This window comes from Lontra canadensis, unplaced genomic scaffold (assembly GCF_010015895.1).
Source record: "Lontra canadensis isolate GAN:19392208 unplaced genomic scaffold, GSC_riverotter_1.0 scaffold13, whole genome shotgun sequence".
Lineage (NCBI taxonomy): Eukaryota > Metazoa > Chordata > Mammalia > Carnivora > Mustelidae > Lontra > Lontra canadensis.
In genome coordinates, this window is record NW_022631007.1 from 18,479,010 (window position 1) to 18,499,918 (window position 20,909).

Here is a 20,909-nt window from a genome sequence, read left to right on the forward strand (position 1 = left end):
AGGGGAGGGGCCTCGCCCGGAACCGCCCCGAGCCCGGCGAGCCAAACCCCGGCCCTCAGGCCGAAACTCCGCCCAAGGCTGAAGCCAACCTCCGGAGCCGAGCACCGCCCCACGAGGCGAGTCTCTGCTGATTGGCATTCGACTCCTCCAGTCCCCTCTCGCCCCTCCTCCTTCCAGTCCATTCACCAATCATAATTCTGTGCCGCGCCGCAGGCCCGCGGGCCGTAGAGGCCCCGCCCCAGAGGCTCGCAGGCCAATCTGCAGCGCGTCCGCGGGGGCGGAGGCGGGCCCGGGCGGGGCACGCGGCGCGGGGCGGGGCTTGCGGCGCGGAGGCGGCCCGCGGACAGTCGGGTGCGGCGGTCGGGAGCTGGAGGAGCTGGCGCAACCCGAAGGCCGCTGCGGGCGACGGCGCGGGCCGGGTCGGCGGGTGAGGACGCAGGGCTCAGGGAGCACGCTGGGCCGCGGGTGGGCGGCGGGCCGAGGCCGGACAGGCACTGAGGGCCGCGGCGGCCGGGCGCCTCAGGACAGTGGTCCACCCGAGGAGTCCGCGCCCGGGCTCCGGAGGCCTTCCAGTAGGCTGGCGGGGCCCGTGAGTGCGGAGCCCGCCGCCGGCGGCAGCGTGGAGGCTCAAGGGCGGGCCGGACAGGGTCTCGCGTGGAGGCCCCAGGGAGGGGTCGCGGTGGGGTCAGCCCTGGGGGCGTCTCGGGTGGGAGCCGGGGGGGGGGGGGGTGTCGGCCCGGGGGGCGTCCCGAGTGGAGGTCCGAGGGGGCGAGGTCGGTCCGGGGGTCGTCTTGCGTGGAAGCTGGGTGAGGGGATCGGCCCCAGGGGCCATCCCTCGAGGAGCCCTGAGGGGGTGGAGTCAGGGGTGGGTCGGCGGCGGGGGGAGGGGGCGTCTGGCGTGGAGCCCCGGGGGAGGGTCCGGAAGGGTCCTGCATGGAGGCCCTGGAGTGTCCCCCTGGGGAGCGTCCCGCGTGGAGGCCCACGCAGAGCCACAGGTGGAAGTTCAGACTGGTTGAGACCACACCCTTCTTGGCCTTCACGTCAATTGTATCTTGAAGGTGGGGATGAGGTGTTAATGTTTTTAGTCCGCTAAGGTCTAGAAATCATCCTAAGGCATTGGGGAGGCATCCGAAGTTAAATTGGGACCAGAATATGGCACAGTGTATCCCACAAGCACTTTTTCCATTTATGCAGATGGCCACAGCTTCCAGTGGCCTTTCAGGTGCTAGTCAGTAGTGGCTGGGAAAAACAGAAATTCAGTCTTGTGTGGAAGGAAATAATGTCAGTACATAGTGTAAGGAGATGATGGAAAGATTTAAAACCCAGGGCTAAATCTTTAAAGGGTGGTTTTTCTTTCTCCATCTGTTTTGTTTCCATGAGGTCGTCTTGCCTGGACTGCTATGGATAGTTTGATAGCCATCGGGTGGCGTTGGGTTAGAGTGTTGGTTTCGTGCAGACTGTGTGAGGACAGACAGCACAGATTTTCTCTCTGCCAGAGAGATGGGACAAGACGTTTGAGGTAGGAAGGCATGGAGTAACCTTTGCTTGTCGACCAAATATGACTGATTTTGTGCATCCGCTGTTTGTGGGACATGTGTGAGTCCCTGTACAGCAAAAGGGAGAATTCTGTGTTAGGGGTCGTGAGGAGCTTCATCCTGATTTTATTTGGTTCTCTCCCAGTCTGGGAAGGAGACTTGGCCAGGTCTCACTGCCCTGTGTGAAAGCAGAGGAAGTGGAGGGACCGGTTTGGGGTCACACCCTGGCTGTGCTGCTTCTGTGTCTGCCTTACTGCAGACTCTCAGTGCCCCGTTGGCTCTGAGCTGTCCAGACTAGATGCTGACGTGCTGTTTCCCCAACTACCGGTTTACTGGTGCACTTATATGCGGGGCCTGCCTTTCAGAGTAGACTTCCAGGGTCCTTCTGTACTAATTCATTTCCCAAAAAAGGAAGTGTATATGATCTAGTCATTTGTCTCTGTTCCATACTGATAAAGTGGTGTTAAAATTTAGCTACCTCATATGGTGGTTGTGAGGACTCAGTGTCTATAGATGAGCTGTTTGTAGGTGTCTAGCACACAACAAATGCTTAATGAACATTAACCACTGCATCATCAGGTGGAAGAACAACCTGGCACACCGTAGAGCCAAGCGGGCGGGATTCAGGCAGTGTTACATTGCTTTGGGGGAAAGATAGGACCTGATTGGCAAAATGAAGTTTGATAAGAGTAGAAGCTTAATGCCTTCTGTCCACACAGCCTGGCTTCTGGTCACCTCAGTACCTCCTCAGTAGTCAGACAGTAACAGTTCTCTTTCTGCTGCTTTTCAGTTTTGTTCCTGTTTTTCCTTTACCCACTTTCTTATCAGCTTACTGCCTGCCCCTTTCACTCAGTGGGTCGTGAGCGTCCTACGTGCAGCAGTGGTGGTGAGCATGCAGGAAAGCCCACTATAAAGTTGAGTGTCCAGGTGAGGTCACTTGGGTCGTGCTCTGAGATGTGAGTGTCCAGGGCATCAGGGGATTGTGGTGTATTTTTCTACTCCAGGTTTTACCTTGGCAACAGGGAGTCAAAAAAGTGGGAGTTACACAAAACTTAATATGATAAAGCCCAGTGTTTGGTGGGTTTCCAGGGATTGTTACACTGGTGGTGATTCTGTAAATTGGTCTGCTCTTTCTGGGGAGCAACTAGCAGTATATGGTAAAGATTTTCATTTTGGAATCCCAGTTTTGAAAACAAACTCTGATATGCAGTTCCTGTCAGTAGAGTCATGATAGAATACTCCACAACCAGTAAACGTGCTCTGGCAATCCTCTTCCTGTCCTTTCCTCTACACAAAATTTGAAACATTTGATCTATGGAAATCTGTTCAAAAACATGCCTTAACCAAAAAGGCGAAAGCAGGGTACACAGCGGTTATACTATTGTAAAATCTGTGAAGACGTGGACAAGGATGAGAAGGGATGTTAGTCATATAAGTAGTTTTATTTTAGGGTTCACCCCCCCACCAACTGGTGTTTTAATTTATAGTCATTTTGAAAAGCAAAAATCAGAAGGTCCTTTAATATAGAATGTGGTGATGACTCTCCCAGCTACAGGACAGAAGAAAACATCCTATGTTATAGTACCTTTTTATTTTTACTTTTCAGAATGACTGTAAATTAAAATACCAGTTTGTGTGTGGTGGGGGGTGGGAGGCGGAGTAATCCCATGAAACTAGAATACACCGAGAGGAGATAGCACACCGTGGAGTCAGGGTCGGGTTGAGGCCGCCTGCAGAGCTGAGTACCGTCATTAAGTCACTAACCTTTCTGAGGCAGAGTCCTTGATTTGTGTGATGGGGGTCATGAGGATTGAATGAGATGATGTTGGCAAGGGTGTGGTGTGGCCTCCTAGCAGTGGCCATCCCTTGGGACTCTGTGGCTCTTACAGTATGCACCAGGAGAGTCTTTAGGCCTGACACAGATGCCCTCTTGTGGAGGCCTTCTCCCTTTCTTGCCACCCACCAAATTCCTGTCTGCCCGCCTAGATTTCCTTTCTCAGTGGTGCCCACCACCGTTTAACACACTTCTGTCTTCTCCCACTGTGATAAGGGGTGTTCTCGCCCATAAACTCCCATGTTCTTACATTCTTAGGCTTTTTTGGTACTGACTCGGTCCTCAATAAATGTTTGAATGAATTAATCAAATTTCATTTGGGGCAAGGGCAGACACCAACTTTTATAGGTCCTGAAGCTTATACAGTTTGGGGGAGGTAGTCTCTTTAAGAAAAAGAATATAATGGAGGCGCCTGGCTAACACTGTCTGTTGGGCATTCGGCTCAGGTTTTGATTTCAGGGTCATGAGATCAATCCCCTGAGTTGGGCTCTGAGCATGGAGTCTGCTTGGGACTCTGTCCTTCTCCCCCACCCATTTGCTCTCTCCTGTGAACTTCCTTTCTCAAAAAATAATTTTTTTTCTTTTAAAGAATACAATGTTATAATAATTAGCTGGAAGGTGAGTATTTATTTAGAATGAGAAAAAGTTCTACATTTGAAAAAGCTAATAATAAGAACAATAAATAGCATAAAAGTAGCCTGTGTCCTTTGAGATCACCTCTTCACATGACAGAGAATAGGAAGAGTTCAGTGATCCCTCTAGCATAGTTGACCACAAATTTTTGATAGTTAGGATGCATAAAACATGATTACACCTGTAGATAATATGTTTGCTGTTTCTAGTACAGCTACAGTTTGTGTCTCAGAAAAGCAGGAGTTCTGATAAATTGTTTTGTACAATTCCATTAAAAAAAAGTGAAAGGAAAATGGTGATACATTTATAATTACACTACAACATTAACAGTTACTTTTGTGACAACCCAGTTTCGTTTATTGGGTACTAATCTCTCTGGTTACAGTTTTAACAGGTCTGATAATCATTTTCCCACAGATGAGCATCTGGCTTGCCATATTTCAAAGCTTATTTCTTTCTCATAGCCCACACACCTCCACTGCTGGGCACCATTGGATCTGTACAGGTTGCCACAGAATCCCAGCCCTGTACTTTTGTTTCACATTCCTCTGGTGGGCAGGCATAGTGGGTGACATCAGTGTCCCTAGAAGCTTTACCTGCACTGAGATGGCTGGAGATAAGTGTACACAAGAAGTAATTGAAAACATAAGTACATCCCACTAAATCCAAACTAAATGTGTCTCCAGCTCATTGTGCCCTTAGCTGCATCCCTAAAATGCCGACAGCCCCTCCTGAGCTGCCTGACGTAAAGGGAATGACGTTGTAGTAGAAAAAGGCAACCGTCTTAGTTGATTGCAGTTAGAATGTATTCTGTCAGTCCTACAAAAGGCCACAACCATAGGCACACTTTGCTAGGGCCTTTCCTGGGACTGGGGAAGAAGCCAGTGCATGTGGGGGGCCCAGAAGCTGGAAGTGGAATAGCTTTAGAGTCAAGAGGCTTTTGCAGGGGCAGTTCTGGCCCTTGGCTTGATGCCAGATAATACAGTAGTAGAAGCACAAGACAGGTGAGGGTGCTCAGTGCATCTCCCGGTGCATAGCAGGAGTGTGTGTGGGAAGAAAGAAGCAACACTACAGAATTTGACAAATTGTTTACATTTTACTAGGCTTTATTAACTCTTGTCTCCTTCATAATTAAAGTCCCAGGTGCTTTGGTAGTAGTTAATAAGGTAAATGTTGGGGGAACAAGTCTCAATACCTAAACAAGAAATTGATTCCAGAGAGTGCTTAAAAATATTTTTATTTTGCTGAACTGTTGTAGAAAGAACAAGCATAACTCCTAGAGGAAAGACATTAGTTACCACAACTTTCTCCTGGAAGGGGAGCAGTGACTACCATAGGTAACCCCAACCAGTTAAGACTTCTAAAGTAGGTAGTATTTACGTGGTAGTCTGCAGAAAAGCCTTCTGATTTCAGAAGTAACATATACTCATCACTGGAGGCAATGTGAAAAATACAGAACATTGGAAAAAGAAAGAAAATCAACCTTCCCTCTCCCAAAGATAACCACTATAAACATGTTTTAAAATGCATGGATGTCAAGTTCTGGTTCCTGGAAGATGGAATAAACACACTCAGGCTGTCTCCCCTGCCCTGACTCTAAAGGCCGGAAAGCTGCATGGAGCCAGTATTTGAAGACTCTGACAGGTAAATAGTGACAGGAGGATTGGAAACAAAGGCCACTGCACCAGCAAGGAGTTTCCTGTTTTTCCTCCAGGATTCCCTAGCCCAGTCTGAGGGTATCTGAAAGCCACAGGTGGGCCCCAGGTACAAACAGAGAGTGCTGTAGGGAAAACCTTCTACTTTGAGCTGCAGGAGAGAATGGGATAAGGCTGCTGTTTTCCTCCCCTCTCCCCTGTCCTCCAGTCAGGCTGTGACACCTAGAGCCTGCAGATACTTGAACTCTGAGCGAGTTGAGAGGAAACCCCCATTGCTTTTTTTCTGTCGCTCCTCCTGTTTTTTGGTCCCAGGCAAGGGCACAGGCACAGAAGGTGCACAGCGGAGCAGGTAACTGAAGCCCCAGGTTTCTGGCTGGAGGACTAAGAAGGGAGCACTCCAGGGAGACTGGGAGAGGGAAAAGCTCAGCAAAGTGACACCTGAGGTTGCTTTTGAAACTTAGGGCCTCACCACTGAGCCATGCACATGTGGGTCTGACCCTGAACAAGCTAGCTTGCCAGGGACTTCGGGAACTCAACTGAGGGGTGGGCCACAGCCTTGGAGCCAAGTGGCCACTGAGCGATGATGCTCAGGGAGGACGCAGCCTCTGAACGTGAAGCTGATGCTGAGTCCACTGCCTGTGTCTGGATCCCAGGCAGGCTCATGTCTGGTAAAGCAGAAACACCAGCATTCTCCATGGGGTTTAAACAAGACCCGTCAGCTCATAACACAAGTATTAAGATGTCCACGATCCAATCCAAAATTACCCAGCATACACAGAACCAGGCAAACACCCCCTCAGAAGACAAGACAAACGAAAACCAAGTGGATACAGGTGTTGCCGTTCCCTGATAGAGACTTGGGGGTAGCAGAATTTTGGCTCCCATGACCTTCACTCCATGATGGTACTTCTAGGAATATGGGATGTTACAGCAGCTGATGCCAGCAGGGATGGGGGTCAGTCCTCTACCCAGGCTGCTGAACAGGCCCAGAAATGCATTTTCCAGAGAATCCACATAAGACCCCACAGCAGCTCTCCTTTTGTGCAGGCCTTGTGAGACCCTAGGTAGAGTGCTCTGCTGGCTTAGACTGACCCAAATTTCTGACCCATGGAGACTGAGATGGTAAGAGGCTTTTATTTAAGCTTCAGTAAAAACTAAAACACACTTTAAACCAACTGTTATTAAAATGTCCCAAGAAGTAAAGGTACTCTTGAAACAAATGGAAAGATAGAAAGTAAGCAAAAAAGCCGACATTCAGAAGAAACCAGTGGGAATTTTAGAACAGAAAAATACGGTAACTGACAAAATAGAGGTGACAGAGGGTGGAGTGAACTTTTGATGCAGGGATGTACAGTTTTTAAAGTCAAATTGTTTTTCATTTTTAATCTTAAAGAATTTGGACACTGGGTGCTAGTCCTTTGTCCATGGGTTGGATCTATGGCTTTCAGCAAGCTGCTCTGTTCTTGGGCTGAGATTTCTCATGGAAAATAAGGGGCTAGGCCAGCATTTCACAGTGTACACACACATTCTTCCTCCCACCTGTAGACTATACCGAGGGCTTTGTGGATCCTTACGTACCCTGCAAATTGTTGCTAGATCTCTTGTTTTTTCTTTCATTTTTTTTTTAAACTTGTGGAAAATTCCACACATTCACAAAATTGCATATATCAGAACCAGCTCCAATAATCAATATATGGGCAATTGTGGTTTTTGGGGGTGGGAGCTATTATCCCCTTCAGTGATTCCTTCCTCAGTGGATTATTTTAAAGTAAATCCTAGGCATGATTCCACTTTATCCATAAATAATTTAGTATGTGTCTCTAAGAGAGAGACTTTCCCCCTTCATATATATACAATACCATTAAAACATAAAGGAAATAAACAGTATTTATTAAATTACCTAATATCCAGGAAGTGCTCACATTTCCCTGATTGTTCCACAAATACTTGAATCAGGATTCAAATAAGGTTCACGGGAAGCATTTGGCAGACAACATCTTTTATCAGTTTCTATCCTCTCCCCCATTTTTCTTTCCTTTTTTTTTAAGTGCCATTTATTGAAGAAATTAGATTATTTTTCATGTAGAATTTGCCACATTTTGGTTTTTACTTGTAGTCTTTTTAATCCTGAGGTTGTATTTCACTAGTGATGGGCAGTGAGGTTACTGAATTTGAAAGTCACTTGGATTAATTCCTGTTGTAGTTTAGCTGCTGTCTTAATGTACAGTGAGGGTCATTTGTTTCATTGAGTTTTGGGGCTTGCTCTTCTAAGACACTGATTTTATGCTGCTTTCTAATCATGTAAAACTTCCATGAGGTTCCCGGGTCAACCCAAGGAAACCCTGCACACTGGAAGAAAGGTCTCCAGGGCTGGATTCCCAGTGCCTTCCGGCCCACGACAGCCGCTGTCCGGTTTGGTTTATCCTCCATTGTTGTTTGAAGAAAGGCAAAAACATGTTTCTACAGTTCTTTCATTCACTTCACGCAGAAGAAGCATAGAGAGAGGAGCATCTGGGGGGCTCAGTCGGTAAAGTGTCTGCCTTCAGCTCAGGTCAGGAATCCTTGAGTCCTGGGATCAAGTCCCATGTCGGGCTCCCTGCTCAGTGGAGAATCTGGTTTCCCTCAGCCCCTCCCTGTAGCTTGTGTGTGCACTCTCTCTCAAAAAAATAAATAAAATCTTTTTTTAAAAAAGAAGAAGAAGCATAGAGATCCTGTTTTTTGTCTGTGACGACTTTGGTGTTCAGTTGGGCAGCTTTATACCAAAGAAAAAAGTGTTGAGAATCAGTCAGTTATCCAGATTGTTTCAGCTCTTAAAACTTTATTTTTCAGGGGGGGCCTGAGTGGGTCAGTTGGTTAAGCCTCTGCTTTCAGCTCAGGTCATGATCTCAGCGTCCAGAGATCGAGCCCCACATCGGGCTCTCTGCTCAGCATAGGAGCCTGCTTCCTCCTCTCTCTCTGCCTGCCTCTGCCTACTTGTGATCTCTGTCAAATAAATAAATAAAATCTTAAAACAAAACAAAACAAAAAAAACCTTTATTTTTCAGGGCACCTGGGTGACTCAGTCAGTTGGGTGTCTGCCTTTAGTTCAAGTCATGATCCCTTAGTCCTGGGATCAAGTTCTGCATTAGGCTCCCTGCTCAGTGGGGAGTCTGCGTCTCCCTCTGCCTCTCACCCAGCTCATGTTCTCAGTCTCTCTCTCAAATAAATGGATAAAAATCTTTTTAAGATTTTATTTATTTATTTGACAGACAGATCACAAGTAGGCAGAGAGGGAGGCAGAGAGAGACGAGGAAGCAGGCTCCCTGCTGAGCAGAAAGCCCGATGCGAGGCTCAACCCTAGGACCCTGGGATCATGACCTTAGCCGAAGGCAGAGGCCTTTTTTTTTTTTTTTTTTAAGATTTTATTTATTTATTTGAGAGAGAGTGAGAGAGGGCATGAGAGGGGAGAAGGTCAGAGGGAGAAGCAGACCCCCCCTGGAGCTGGGAGCCTGATGTGGGACTTGATCTTGGGACTCCAGGATCATGACCTGTGCCAAAGGCAGTTGGTTGAGCATCTGACTCTGGACCTCAGCTTAGGTCTTGATCTCAGGGTCATAAATTCAAGGCCCACACTGGGCTCACAGGTGGACATGGAGCTTTAAAAAAAAAAAAAAAAAACAAAAACACAACACTTTGTTTTTCAGTCAATAGAATTTTGTTTAACATTGAGTCAGAATATCTGATGGTCTGAATTATTGACATCTGTTTATTGTTAAGGCAACTCCTTTAAAAACCTAGCAAGTAAATTGTAAGGTCTGCAAATACTGGTTATGTCCAAAGTCATTTCTCTGCACCAATAATATGTTTATATTGTGTTGAATTTGTCTGAAAGTAATGTTCCTTTTCGTACATACACTGGCCTCTATCTCATATGGTTAGGTATGAAAGATGGGATAACAGGATTTTATCAGGTACTTAATTTTGGCTAGTAAATACTATAAATTAGTTGGAATCAAGAGCACATCTCCTTGCATTTTACCTTTACACTGAGCTGTCTTTCTCAAACTCAGAGATTCTTAGAGTGAAGAGGATGTGATTGACCATACTCTCCCCCTATCATTTTCCAGAACAAAAAGTGGGCCAGTAGTGGGGAAGTGAGAGCTAGAGTTAGATCCCAGGTGTCCTGCCTTCTAGCTTCTACCCAGGCTGCTGATCTGCACTTCCCTGTTTCCCACAGGGTCTGCCTTTTTATCCCAGCTTGGACACCTTGCTGCCAGTGTGGGCTGCCCTTCCTCGTGTTTGAGGGGCTGCGATGCCAGAGATTCAGGTCCTCATTGGTCCTTAGGCTTCCCACAGGTAACACAGCATTCTGGAGCACCTGCTGGGGCAGCATGTGCAAGAGTCCTACAGCACTCTTCTCCCCAGGTTTCCAGCACCAAATGCCATTTCTGTGGTGATCCGACCAAGTCACCTTCCAGGGGCCGGGGGAGCTGTATTCTGGAGGAGGGGTGTGTTTGTGCAACACATGGCTGTGGATGGCCTGCCTGCCCTCTGTCTGGCCAGCCGTCCCTTGTCAGCCCTGGGAGGTGCTGCCTTACAGCACTAGTTCCGACATTGTTGTTTCTCATTCCTTACATTGATTTAAGTACCTAGTTGCTTGTTTCAAAAAACGTCCTGGTTAGGGAATAAAAGGACCTGTCTCTCACTTAGCTGTAATGAAGACATGATGCAGACCAGGGCCCAGGAGCCGGGTGAGAACTCCATCTGAGCGCTTGTGGCCAGCACTGCTGTGCATTGTAGGTACTTAAGAAAAATGCAGTGAAAATAAGCATCATGTTCTGTTTCCTGGTCAGTATAGATATATGATTTATAATTCTCCTGAAAGAGGTAACTGAAAATATTTCAAGGGAGGTAGGTGTTGTTTTTGCACGACAGAATTTTAAGCCCACTCCCTTTATGGCAGAGCATGGACTGTGCTTTTTCCTGGGAAGCCAGGTTTTCCAGTAGACAGGGAGGAGGCTTCTTGGCCAAGTCCAGGCTGGACTTGAGTCATGGCTCTGTCACTTCTGTGTTATGTGTTCTGTGGCAGGCTTTTTTTTTTAATAGCCATTATTTTTTAAAGATTTTGTTTATTTATTTGACAGACAGAGATCACAAGTAGGCAGCGAGGCAGGCAGAGAGATGGGGTGGGGGAGCAGGGTCCCCGCTGAGCAGAGAGCCCAACTCAGGGCTCGAGTCCGGGACTCTGGGATCATGACCTTAGCCGAAGGCAGAGGCTTTAACCCACTGAGCCACCCAGGCACCCCTAGCCGTTATTTTTGAGAGTAGTGTTGAGTTCACACCCAAGTCAAGCTGTAGGTACAGAGATCTCCGAATGCCCCTGTCCCTCTTAGGCACAGCTGTTCCCACTGTCAGCATCCCACCCCTGACAGACACACCTTTGACATGTCATCACCCAAAGTCTTGACAGACTTCTGAGCTGAATTTTTCCAATTTCAAGATGGAAATATGTGACAAGGTGGTTTTTAAATTTTTTATTAAATCCGTTTAGAAGCTAAGTTTATGGTAGCATTAAATGTCAGTGCTAGAAATTGTATCCAGCTACAGAAATATTTTTAGGAATGAAGACTGCAAGGCATTTCATTCACACGGAAGGAAGATGGGAAAATAAACTGGAATCCCTTGTACAGCCCTGGTTCTTTACATCACGGCTTCCCTCTAGATTTCTGGAGAGGTTCTCGGGCAGCAGGAGAGGTGAGCAGGGACCCACGTCTACCGTGGAGGGCTCCCAGGGCTGCAGAGTACCTCCCGTGCCAAGGGCTATTAGTGGCCTTGCTGTGTTTCTAGTCTGTCTTGCATACTCTTGCCCTTTTAATATTTATAAGCGCACGAGGCACAACAAAGTAAATTCTGTCAAGTCATTTCTTCCATCTAAAATTATTAAGAAAAAAATCTAAATGAGAATATACAATAGAATAAATGAGAGAAGTGACTTCTTAAAATAGGTTTTGGTTGTATATGTATTTTCAGAATTGTAGCTTTCCTTCAAGGGGAAGAATCAGTTTGGTGCCCAGGGTAAAACATCCCCTGGCTCCTTCAGAAGGACCTGCTCTTGGTACATCAGTCACGGGTGAATGCCGGGAGCAGACCCAGGACTCACACTCCTCTGTTTGCACGTGGCACACACCCTACAGGTGGAGTGTTCCTCACTCCCCTCCCCTCCCTTTTGCATTAACTACTCACGTTTGTGAATTTGAAATGAAAATGTCATACTTAGGGTTCTCAGAACCTCCTATATCCCACGTTTAATATTACCAGCATGAATATTAGTGATCTTCTAATGTGTTCTATTTGTGACCATAGTCGTGGCCTTCCGCTGCTGCCGTCTGTACAGCGCATTGCCTAATGAGGCAGTTCATGTTTCTTTGATGTCAGTACCATGACTTAAGTAAATGCTTAGCAGACATTCACAGTAGGTATTAGTTCCTGCTCTCAGCTTACATACAACCTGGAGAGAGAATTCGGAGATGAATGTGATCCAAACATGTCTGTCCACCAGGAGCAGCCCATTCATGTGCAGGAATGGGGGTGGGAGGTGTATCTGGCAGAACCCACATGCCGCCTTGTCATTTTGCTCACTCCTTTACCAGTTCACTGCCCCTGAGGGTTTTGGCTTTCTTGTGTTTTGCTGCTTGTTTGATAAATCACATGTTTGTGAAAGTTCACGCTCATGTGAGCTGGGAGCCTTGTCTTCGCTGGGTAGGCTATCTTTTCTTTTCTTTTTTTTTTTTTTAAGATTTTATTTATTTATTTGACAGAGAGAGACATATTGAGAGACAGGACACAAGCACAGGGAGTGGGAAAGGGAGAAGCAGACTCCTTGCTGAGCAGGGAGCCTGATTTAGGGCTTGATCCCAGGACCCTGGGATCATGGCCTGAGCCGAAGGCAGACTCGTAACCCACTGAGGCACCCAGGCGCCCCTGCTGGATAGGCTTTAAGTGTGCAGCAGAGGTTGCTTGGCAGGTGACTGAGAGGCTTTTAAACTTAATTCAAGAGACAAAAGTTCATGAGATGGTTCTTCTCGATAACAAAATAAGCATGAAAGGGTCAGGGGACTCAGCAGTTAGGTTGGAGCATGAGGGAATGGATTGGAAATTAGTGAGATTAATTCTCTATTAAAATTACCTCAAATTAGTAGGAGGCTTGCCAAAGGCAACTGAATGAAATAAAATAGTTTTTGTAGCAACTCCATTATTTCTTGAATTAACATCTGGCATTTGTTTTTTTTGCCATACTATGTTTTACTGTTAAATGTTTTTCTTGAAATTGACTTTCAAACACAAATACACACATTTAAGAAAAAAATTTGCCATAAACTGAAGGAAACTATATTATACAAAGAAAAGCAAGCCATAATTATTAGATTCTAGCTGATACTTAGCCTCTTCTTTCTTTGTTAAAAATAGTAACGTGATTAACCCCATTCAACTTAATAGCCTGAAACTAGAGACCTTTCCCATGGTACAATGTGGAGGATTGAAAAGGGCATGAGTGCCTCGCTGGGCCATCCGTGTTGACATGTGTTCGGCGGGTGGTGGGTGGTGAGAACAGGGACATTGTGAGGGCAGGTAAGTGGTGCTGGGAAGGACCTGGCCTGGAGCAAGTTCTCGTCACACCAGGCAGGGTCCTTATGTCACTCTGGCAGCACCTGTGGAGGCTGATAAGACACCACTTCAAAAACCAGGGAGTGCAAAGCTGGCCAAGAGCAGCCTGGCTGTCCTCACCTGCTGTTCTTGGCATTCGCCTCCCTGTCCCCCAGCACAGCCATGTGCTTCCTGGTGTGTGTGGCACCTGCTCCTCTTTGCTGAAATGTACCATCTAGCACTTAATCGTGTGTGGTTGGCACAGTGACTCTCTGGGCTGATGGAGAGAGGATGTGCTGGGGGACTCTAGGCAGCCAGACAAAGGGACAGGCCACTGCTGGATGAGGTTTTGTGAGTTCAATAAGGTGACGCACTGCCTGGCTTGCAGAAGCACCAGGAAATACTGTCTTTGGGGACAGTGCTTGGTATTTTATGCTCCACCAATTTATGTGTGAGTAGAAGGTAATCTTAACTCTGTTCTGATGTAAATGACTGTCTAGAAGTTGCAAAACTAGAGCAGAGAATTCCTGTGCATCTGATAATTTTTTACCATTGTTTTAATATCTAAATAATCATTGATGACTCTTTGGGGGTTTTTGCTTTGTTTTAAAGGATTCTTCATTCTTAGCTGGTGGAGAATGGGGGAGATAGAAGGAACATACAGAGTCCTGCAGACTCCGGGGACACGCTTGGGCAGCCCGACCCCAGCAGGGGTGAGCACCCTGGAGCCTGGGCAGACACTCTCAGTAACAGCGGCACGGGCATCCGCTAGAATGCAGGAGAAGCACCTTCACATCCGAGTGAAGCTGCTGGACAACACCGTGGAAATATTTGACATTGAGGTAAGAAGTGTAATGTTTGGAAGAATATTTCCTTATACTTTCTGAAAGTCAAGTATTATGCACAATATTCCATGTTGCTGACCAGACTTTGACTTTGCCTATTTAACAAGCTGACCAAGAATGGCTTTGGTAGCACTAAGATCCTTGGAAACAGTGCTTCTGAGCTTCTCCTTTTATTTGGAAAGTGGTATTCTCCTGTCTCTCCTTAAAAATTCTGATACAGTGGTGCCCCGGTGGCTCGGTTGGTTAAACGTCCAACTCGAGATTTTTCCGCTCAGGGCATGATCTCAGGGTCGTGAGATTAAGCCCTGGGTTAGGCTCTGTGCTCAGTGGGGAGTGTGCTTCTCTCCCTCTGTTCCTTCTTCCACCATCACGTGTGCACACACATCACTCTCTCACTCTCTCTAAAATAAAAGTAAATATTTTTAAAAAATAAATATTTTTTAAAAATTAAAATAAAATTCTGATACAACATGGCCTTTCCATTCTTCTTCTGAAAGGCTGGCTGAATGCTGCAGAGCACAAACCAGACCACGACTGCCTCTGCCCCATTCTGCCTGGGCCCAGGGGGGGGCAGTTAGCCTCCAGTAGGTCAGCTCCTCATCATAGCCCACCTTCTTGGAGTGAGAGGCCTGAGCACTCGGGATGGCCGTGAGGAGGACTGAGCATTCACCATGCAGAGAACCTGGCATGTAGCATGGGATTTTTCTGTATCAGCAGTAATAGCATTTTTATTTTGAAAAATTCCCTAATAGATTGCACTGGTAATGTTGGCAAAACCAGTTGAATATAACAAAAATGTGTAACTGCATATAAGTGTATATATATTTAAAGAATATTTTTAGACCCGTATAATACTTTAGAAAGCACTGATTTTCTAAATGGCATTGGAATGAGTATGATTTTTTAAAGTTACTTATTTTATATGTAATGCATGAATATGTTCTCTCTTTTCTAATATTTTCATATTAAAGTATCTTTAGAAGTTTTTCCTGCTCTTGATGTCATAAAAGGAAGGACAAGAGAATGAATTTAAACTTTAGCAGGAGGTTTATTTGTGCTTAGGATGTTCATCAGGAAGTTAGGATGCTACAGAGAAAATGAGATTATTGAGGTAGAGTGCAGGCTCTGAAGAACCTAAAGGAAACCTCTAGGCTCTGGTGGTGCCTAATTGCAAAACACATTGCATGGGAAGAGGGAAGGAGGGGGCGAGAGAGTGACCCATGGGGCAGTGGGGAGGGGACCAGCTGGAGGTCAGGGCTGTCCTCCAATCCTCTTGCCTCGGGCCCCAGGCACACCAGCTTCTCTTGCGTCTCTTGCGTGAGTGTTTGATGGCAAGTATCTAGTGCATAGACTCATAGTATCTGAACTCAGGGAGCCCCGAATGCTTCTTTTGAGGTCTTATTTGAGGAGGAAATCAAATACCATTTCATCAGGGCAGTAGTAATTAAAACTGGTAGGACCTGTCTGTCCCAACTTCCCAAGTCATTTGTGTTTAGCCAGAGGCAGCCTCTGCCAGGAAGGTAGTCCAAAACAGGCAACCTTTGAACCCTGGAGAGCTAGTGGTTGGCCGTTGGCTCTCTTTGGCAGCATTTCCTAACTCTGCTTGGTAGTCTTTGATGAATCACCTGCAGGAAAGGGGTTGAAGATCTGGGAGGTTAGTTGGGGTCCCAAATCTCTTCCAGCCAGGTGCTTGCAAGAGTTTCCACCATGTAGACATCCTTTGATAAACACACCCACTGCAGTTTAGGCTCATAAAAGGTTCAAAATTTTTAAAAGAAAGAAAGGAAAGGAGGGGTGAGAGAGGAGAAAAGAACAGGAAGAACTGGACTATTTAAAACTTTTTTCAAAGCCTCTTTTTTTGACCTGCTTAATGATCTTTATCCACCAGCACTAGGACCAAGAAAGAAGAAAGCATACATTTATTGTTGAGTCATAAATAAGAGGTGACGCTTCTCTAAGATACACCCTATTATAGGTCTAAGAGTCTGGGTCGCTTTATACATCAGGAACTCAGAAGTGACATTTTGTAGAGGTTTCAGTATATTTAAAGCTTCTCAAAGTTGAGATTGTTGTATCCAGGAGAAAGAATCTCCTTGGCCCTCCTGGGTCCTTGTCGCTGGACGAAGAATCAGATTGACATGAGACAGATTAACTGGTGAAAATCCGACTTAACGGTACACTTACGGGGAATCCACAGATAAGGAAATTCCAAACACAGGCAACGTGATGCTTATATGAGCACAGGAGAGGGGCTGGGGCTGGGGCACAAAGGGGAGAGGGACCATTAGCAGTGGGGAGGGGGAAGAGGTCTGGGAACAGGGGTTGCTTATCCTGTAGAGAAGAGTCTCAGGTGAAAAGGAGTGTTAATAGCTCTCTTCCTGGTATGGGCAGGCAGTTACGGGGGCCATAAAGAGCTTTTCCTGAATCTGCTGGGTTTGGATTGCCTTTAACTCAAAATGATGTTCATGCCACAGTGGCCCATCTGGGATGGCCTGGTCTTGGCCCTTGTAGTGCTTCTGTTAATCAGGTATAACCATCATACTCATTTCCATGCAGGTGTGTTATTTTGATAAGCCTGGCAGAGTCAGAGTCAGAAATTAAAGAATCACATTGCTGCCACGTACCCCGAGTTGGGTGGGCTGCTTCGTGAATTGCGTTACCCACCAATGCATACCTTTCAGGAAGAGTTAAAATTCAGTTTATTTTTGTAAGTTATTTGTATTCAGCTTCCAAATACCCTGTCTTCTATAATTATATCAATTGGTTTTGGTAAGTAACCACTCCAAACCTAGTAATTTAAAACAACAAATTCTGAATGCATGTTTGAGTATTGGCTTGAGAGACTCTTCTGGTCTGGGCTGGCCTAGAGAGGCTAGTGGTCTAGGATGACATGTTTTCCATGTTTCGAACCCCAGCTAGAACCTCTTTCCATGTGGAATGTCACCATCCAGGGAGTTATCTGTGCCTTACCTGCATGGTGACAGAAATGTTTTCAGGAGTGCAAGCTGTGAGGTGCCTGTAGGCTTGGGATTCATGCATTATAGCTCCCACCATGTTTAACTGATCATAGCAAACCATCAGGCAAGCCCCAGTTCCGGGAGCACAAAGCAATAGGGCTACCTTGATGGAAGAGTGCCAAGGAATTTGTGGCCATTCTTTAGAGTCTACCACAGCAGCTGTTGCCAATAGATGGGGAATGTAGTCTCTGGAAAGACTACTGTCTCTGTGAAGCTCTAATATCTCCTGTCAGTGGGCTAGTCTCCTTTGCCAGGCAACACGCTTTGTGGGGCCTGCCCCAAAGCAAGGCACCTGGCCTTCTCTGGGGGGATGTGCTTCCCCCGTAACCCTACCTGAGAGGCTGGCCCAAGAAGGTAGGTTTGCCTTGATCCTTTCTCCCCAGTGTCTCCCATGAGCCATGGCTCCAAAGATTTAAAATATCCAGAGATAAAAGCTGGTTGCCCCTGGGTGCCCCTGAGTGATCCACCACCACTTGTCCTCTGACCTCTGGTAACTGATCGGACCTGAGTTCCACCTCGGTGAGTCACACATGGAAACTGCACCAGGTAAGCTGTTGCACAAAGGAAACTATTTGCTCCAAATAAGGATATCCCAGGGAATATGTTCCAAAGCCGTGACTCCCTGAGCAAGGGTGGATGGAGTCCTTATGTTTAGGGTTAGGATGAATCCTCAGAAAGAGGAGCCTTGTCACTATATGCAGAGGTGGGCACAAGGTCACGCGTGCACCTCGAGGAAAGACTAATACTCCTCCTTGGGCAGAGGTCTTAGTGTCATAATGAGGTCAGAGTATCAGTTGGCCGTTCCGAGGTCCATGTGCACAGGCGTGAGTCCTTGAGTTGGGGGCTGAGGCACTGGCCCCGGGTGGTCCAAGCAGTTGTTATTGCCCAGGGTAGGGGGGCGGCAGGCAGGGAGCAGTTTTAGCATCCTTCATGGGATGCTTTACCTGTCGGGTTTTGGCCCGAGTTAAGAGATCAGCTGGAAAGAAGAGCTTCAGGGAAAACATGGGTTTGAAGGTCAGTGGGTACAAGCAGGTGGGCAGTAAAGGTCAGGTCTTGGGGTCTAATTGGTGACACTGGCATGCTCCGCCCTTTATATCTGAACTAAGAGACACAGGTTGTGGTCTGGTGGTGTTGGCTCTTGTGGGGCGGTGCACACTCGAGGTGTGGGGCAGTAGGTACACAGAGCACCAAGACCGCAGGCCAGGTCTCCATGGGCAGCACAGAAGGCAAGTCTCCATGAAGACACTCCCCGTCCCAGAGCAAGTTCCAGGAGACGAGACTTTGTTTGATGCACTGTTCAGTCCTCAGCCTTGCTCTGTAAATATGTGTTAAATGGAGGAAATAAAAAGGTAAATGGGGTTAACATCCTTTCTTCGAGCATGTTTTGAATTTCTCCCTCTAGAGGACAGTTTTCTGACCTCAGATTCAAGTGTGTGGCTTTGTTCGTTTGGGGGTTTGGGCGTCTACACCCAGACGATGGTCTGCTTACTTGGTTTGTTTTTACTTCAGTCTTGGGCAGCAGTGTCTGTGGACTTGCCAGGTTGATGCACTGACACAACCTTGGAAAACACTGGCTTCTGCACACAGATGGTCACAAATCACTGGCATTGTGTAGAATCCCTGGTTGCTATTGAAGGGACCTTCTTAACTGAGGGAAGAATTTGACATTTAGTTATTTTTGAAATGCTTACATCTTGCTTCAGTGAAAATACAGGGCCTGAAGACTTCCCTGTTGGTGTTCACGCCTCTTTCTGTGCAGAGGGTGTTGTTTCATGTTGGTCTTCAACAAGTAGGACAGCCTTGGCCATCCTCATTGTATTTGCTTCAGAAAGGTGAGCTACAAGCCCACAGTTTTATTTCCATTGCCCATCTCCCAGAGCTTGACATCAGTGCTCACCGCCTCAGTAATGGTACATGTTTCAGGTGCTAACATGGCCACAGAGGAGCTAGGGGAGCTCACTGGGTATGGGAGGATTTTGCTCCAGATTTTGCTCCAGCTCCTTCCTTCTAAGGCCAGATCACACAGATTTGTCTTAATTCTTGCTGCCCATGAGTCAGCAGGGCTTAAAGCCAGAAGCAAGGGTCTGCTGTTTTCCAAACAAGATTTAATGGTGTTGAAGTCGAGCTGAAACTCTTGAGCACCCCTGAGATAAAATTCACAAACTATACAATTCACCCATTTGAGGTGTACATCTCTGCAAGTTCTTGTATGTCCACAGACAGTAGTCAATTTGAACATATCTTTGTTGCCTTGAAAAGAAACGTGGGCACCTGGCTGGCTCACTTCGTAGAGTGTACAACTCTTCTTCTTTTTCTTTTCTTGAGAGAACGTGCACTTACATGTGCACTAGCACACATGGTGAGGGGAAGGGCAGAGCGAGAGAGCTTCCAGCAGACGCCTGGCTGAGCCTGAGGCGGGGCTTCATCCCATGACCCAGTATCATGGCCTGAGCCGAAATCAAGAGTCGGATGCTGGGGCCCTAGGTGGCTCTGTCCGCTGGCTCAGATCATGATCTCCGGGTCCTGGGATCAAGCCCCTTGTGGACTCCACAGTGGGCAGGGAGTCTGTTTGAAAATTCCCTCTCAGTGCACCTTCCCCTCCAGTCCCCCGTGTGTGTGTGTGTGTGTGTGTGTGTGTGTGTGCATGTGCACACTTGTGCACACCCTCTCTCTCTAAAATAAATAAATTAGGGGTACCTGGGTGGCTCAGTTGGTGAAGCATCTGCCTTCAGTTCAGGTCATGATCTCAGGGTCCTGGGATCGAGCCCCCTGTCAGGGAGCCTGCTTCTCCCTCTCTGGCTCCCCGTTTGCAATTTCTCTTTTTCAAATGAATAAATAAAATCTTTAAAAAATAATAAAAATTAAAAACAAATAAATAAAAGAGTTAGACACTTAAACCACCCAGGCATCCTGAGCGTGCAGCTTTTGATTTCAGAGCCATGAGATTAAACCCTGTGTCAGGCTTCCCCCTGGGCATGGAGCCTGCTTAAGATTCTTTCTCCCTCTCCCTCTGCCCACCCCACCAAAACTTGCTCTCTCTCACCCTTTCTCTCAAAAAAGAGCGCCGTCACTTCCCTGCCCTGTCCCCTCTCCCTTTAGTGCAAGCAAGCAGGAATGTACTTCTGCCTCTGTAGGCCACATGGCTCTGGACATTTCGTCTGCGTGGGGTTGTACATGGTCTTTTGTGACTGGCTTCTTTCACTGAACATCATGTTTTAGGGGTTGATCCCTGCTGTAGAATGCATCAGGACTGCTCTCTTTTTTGTGCCCAAATAATACTCCAGTGTATGGATAGGCCACATTTTGTTTATCCAGCCATCAGCTAACAGGTGCTCCACCATTTGGCTGTTATGAGTAATACTGTTGTAAACATTCATACACACGTGTTTGTGTGGACCTATGTCTGTTACTCTTGAGTGTATACTGAGGAGTGGAATTTCTGAATCAAATGGTAACTGCTCAGTTATTTGAAGAACTGCCGGACCATTTTCCAGAGTGTCTGGCTTCACATCCCTCCAGCGGGTCCTGAGATCTCCATTCTGTCTGTGTTCTCACCTATACTTGTGTTATCTGGCGTTCTAATTCTACTCAGCAAGCATGACGTGGCAGCTCGTTATGGTTTGAGGTGAAATTCTAAATTACATTTAATGGCTAAAGAAGGGCAGGTTTTTGGGGTGCCTGGTAGCTCAGTCATTAAGTGTCTGCCTTCAGCTCCGGTCATGATCCCAGGTTCTGGGATCGAGCCCCATATCGGGCTCCCTGCTCAG

General features: G+C 46.9%; 1 protein-coding gene across 1 annotated transcript in view; it reads left to right on the forward strand.

Moving 5' to 3' along the window:
• Positions 1–366: 366 nt before the first annotated feature.
• The window catches only part of FARP2 (FERM, ARH/RhoGEF and pleckstrin domain protein 2), a 110,944-nt gene continuing 90,401 nt past the window's right edge, over positions 367–20,909 (forward strand). Inside the window, exons 1-2 of the mRNA XM_032857720.1 lie at positions 367–427; positions 13,893–14,122. Of these exons, the coding sequence (XP_032713611.1) occupies positions 13,919–14,122 (204 nt within the window). The 5' untranslated portion in view covers positions 367–427; positions 13,893–13,918. The remainder of the gene's footprint in view (positions 428–13,892; positions 14,123–20,909) is intronic.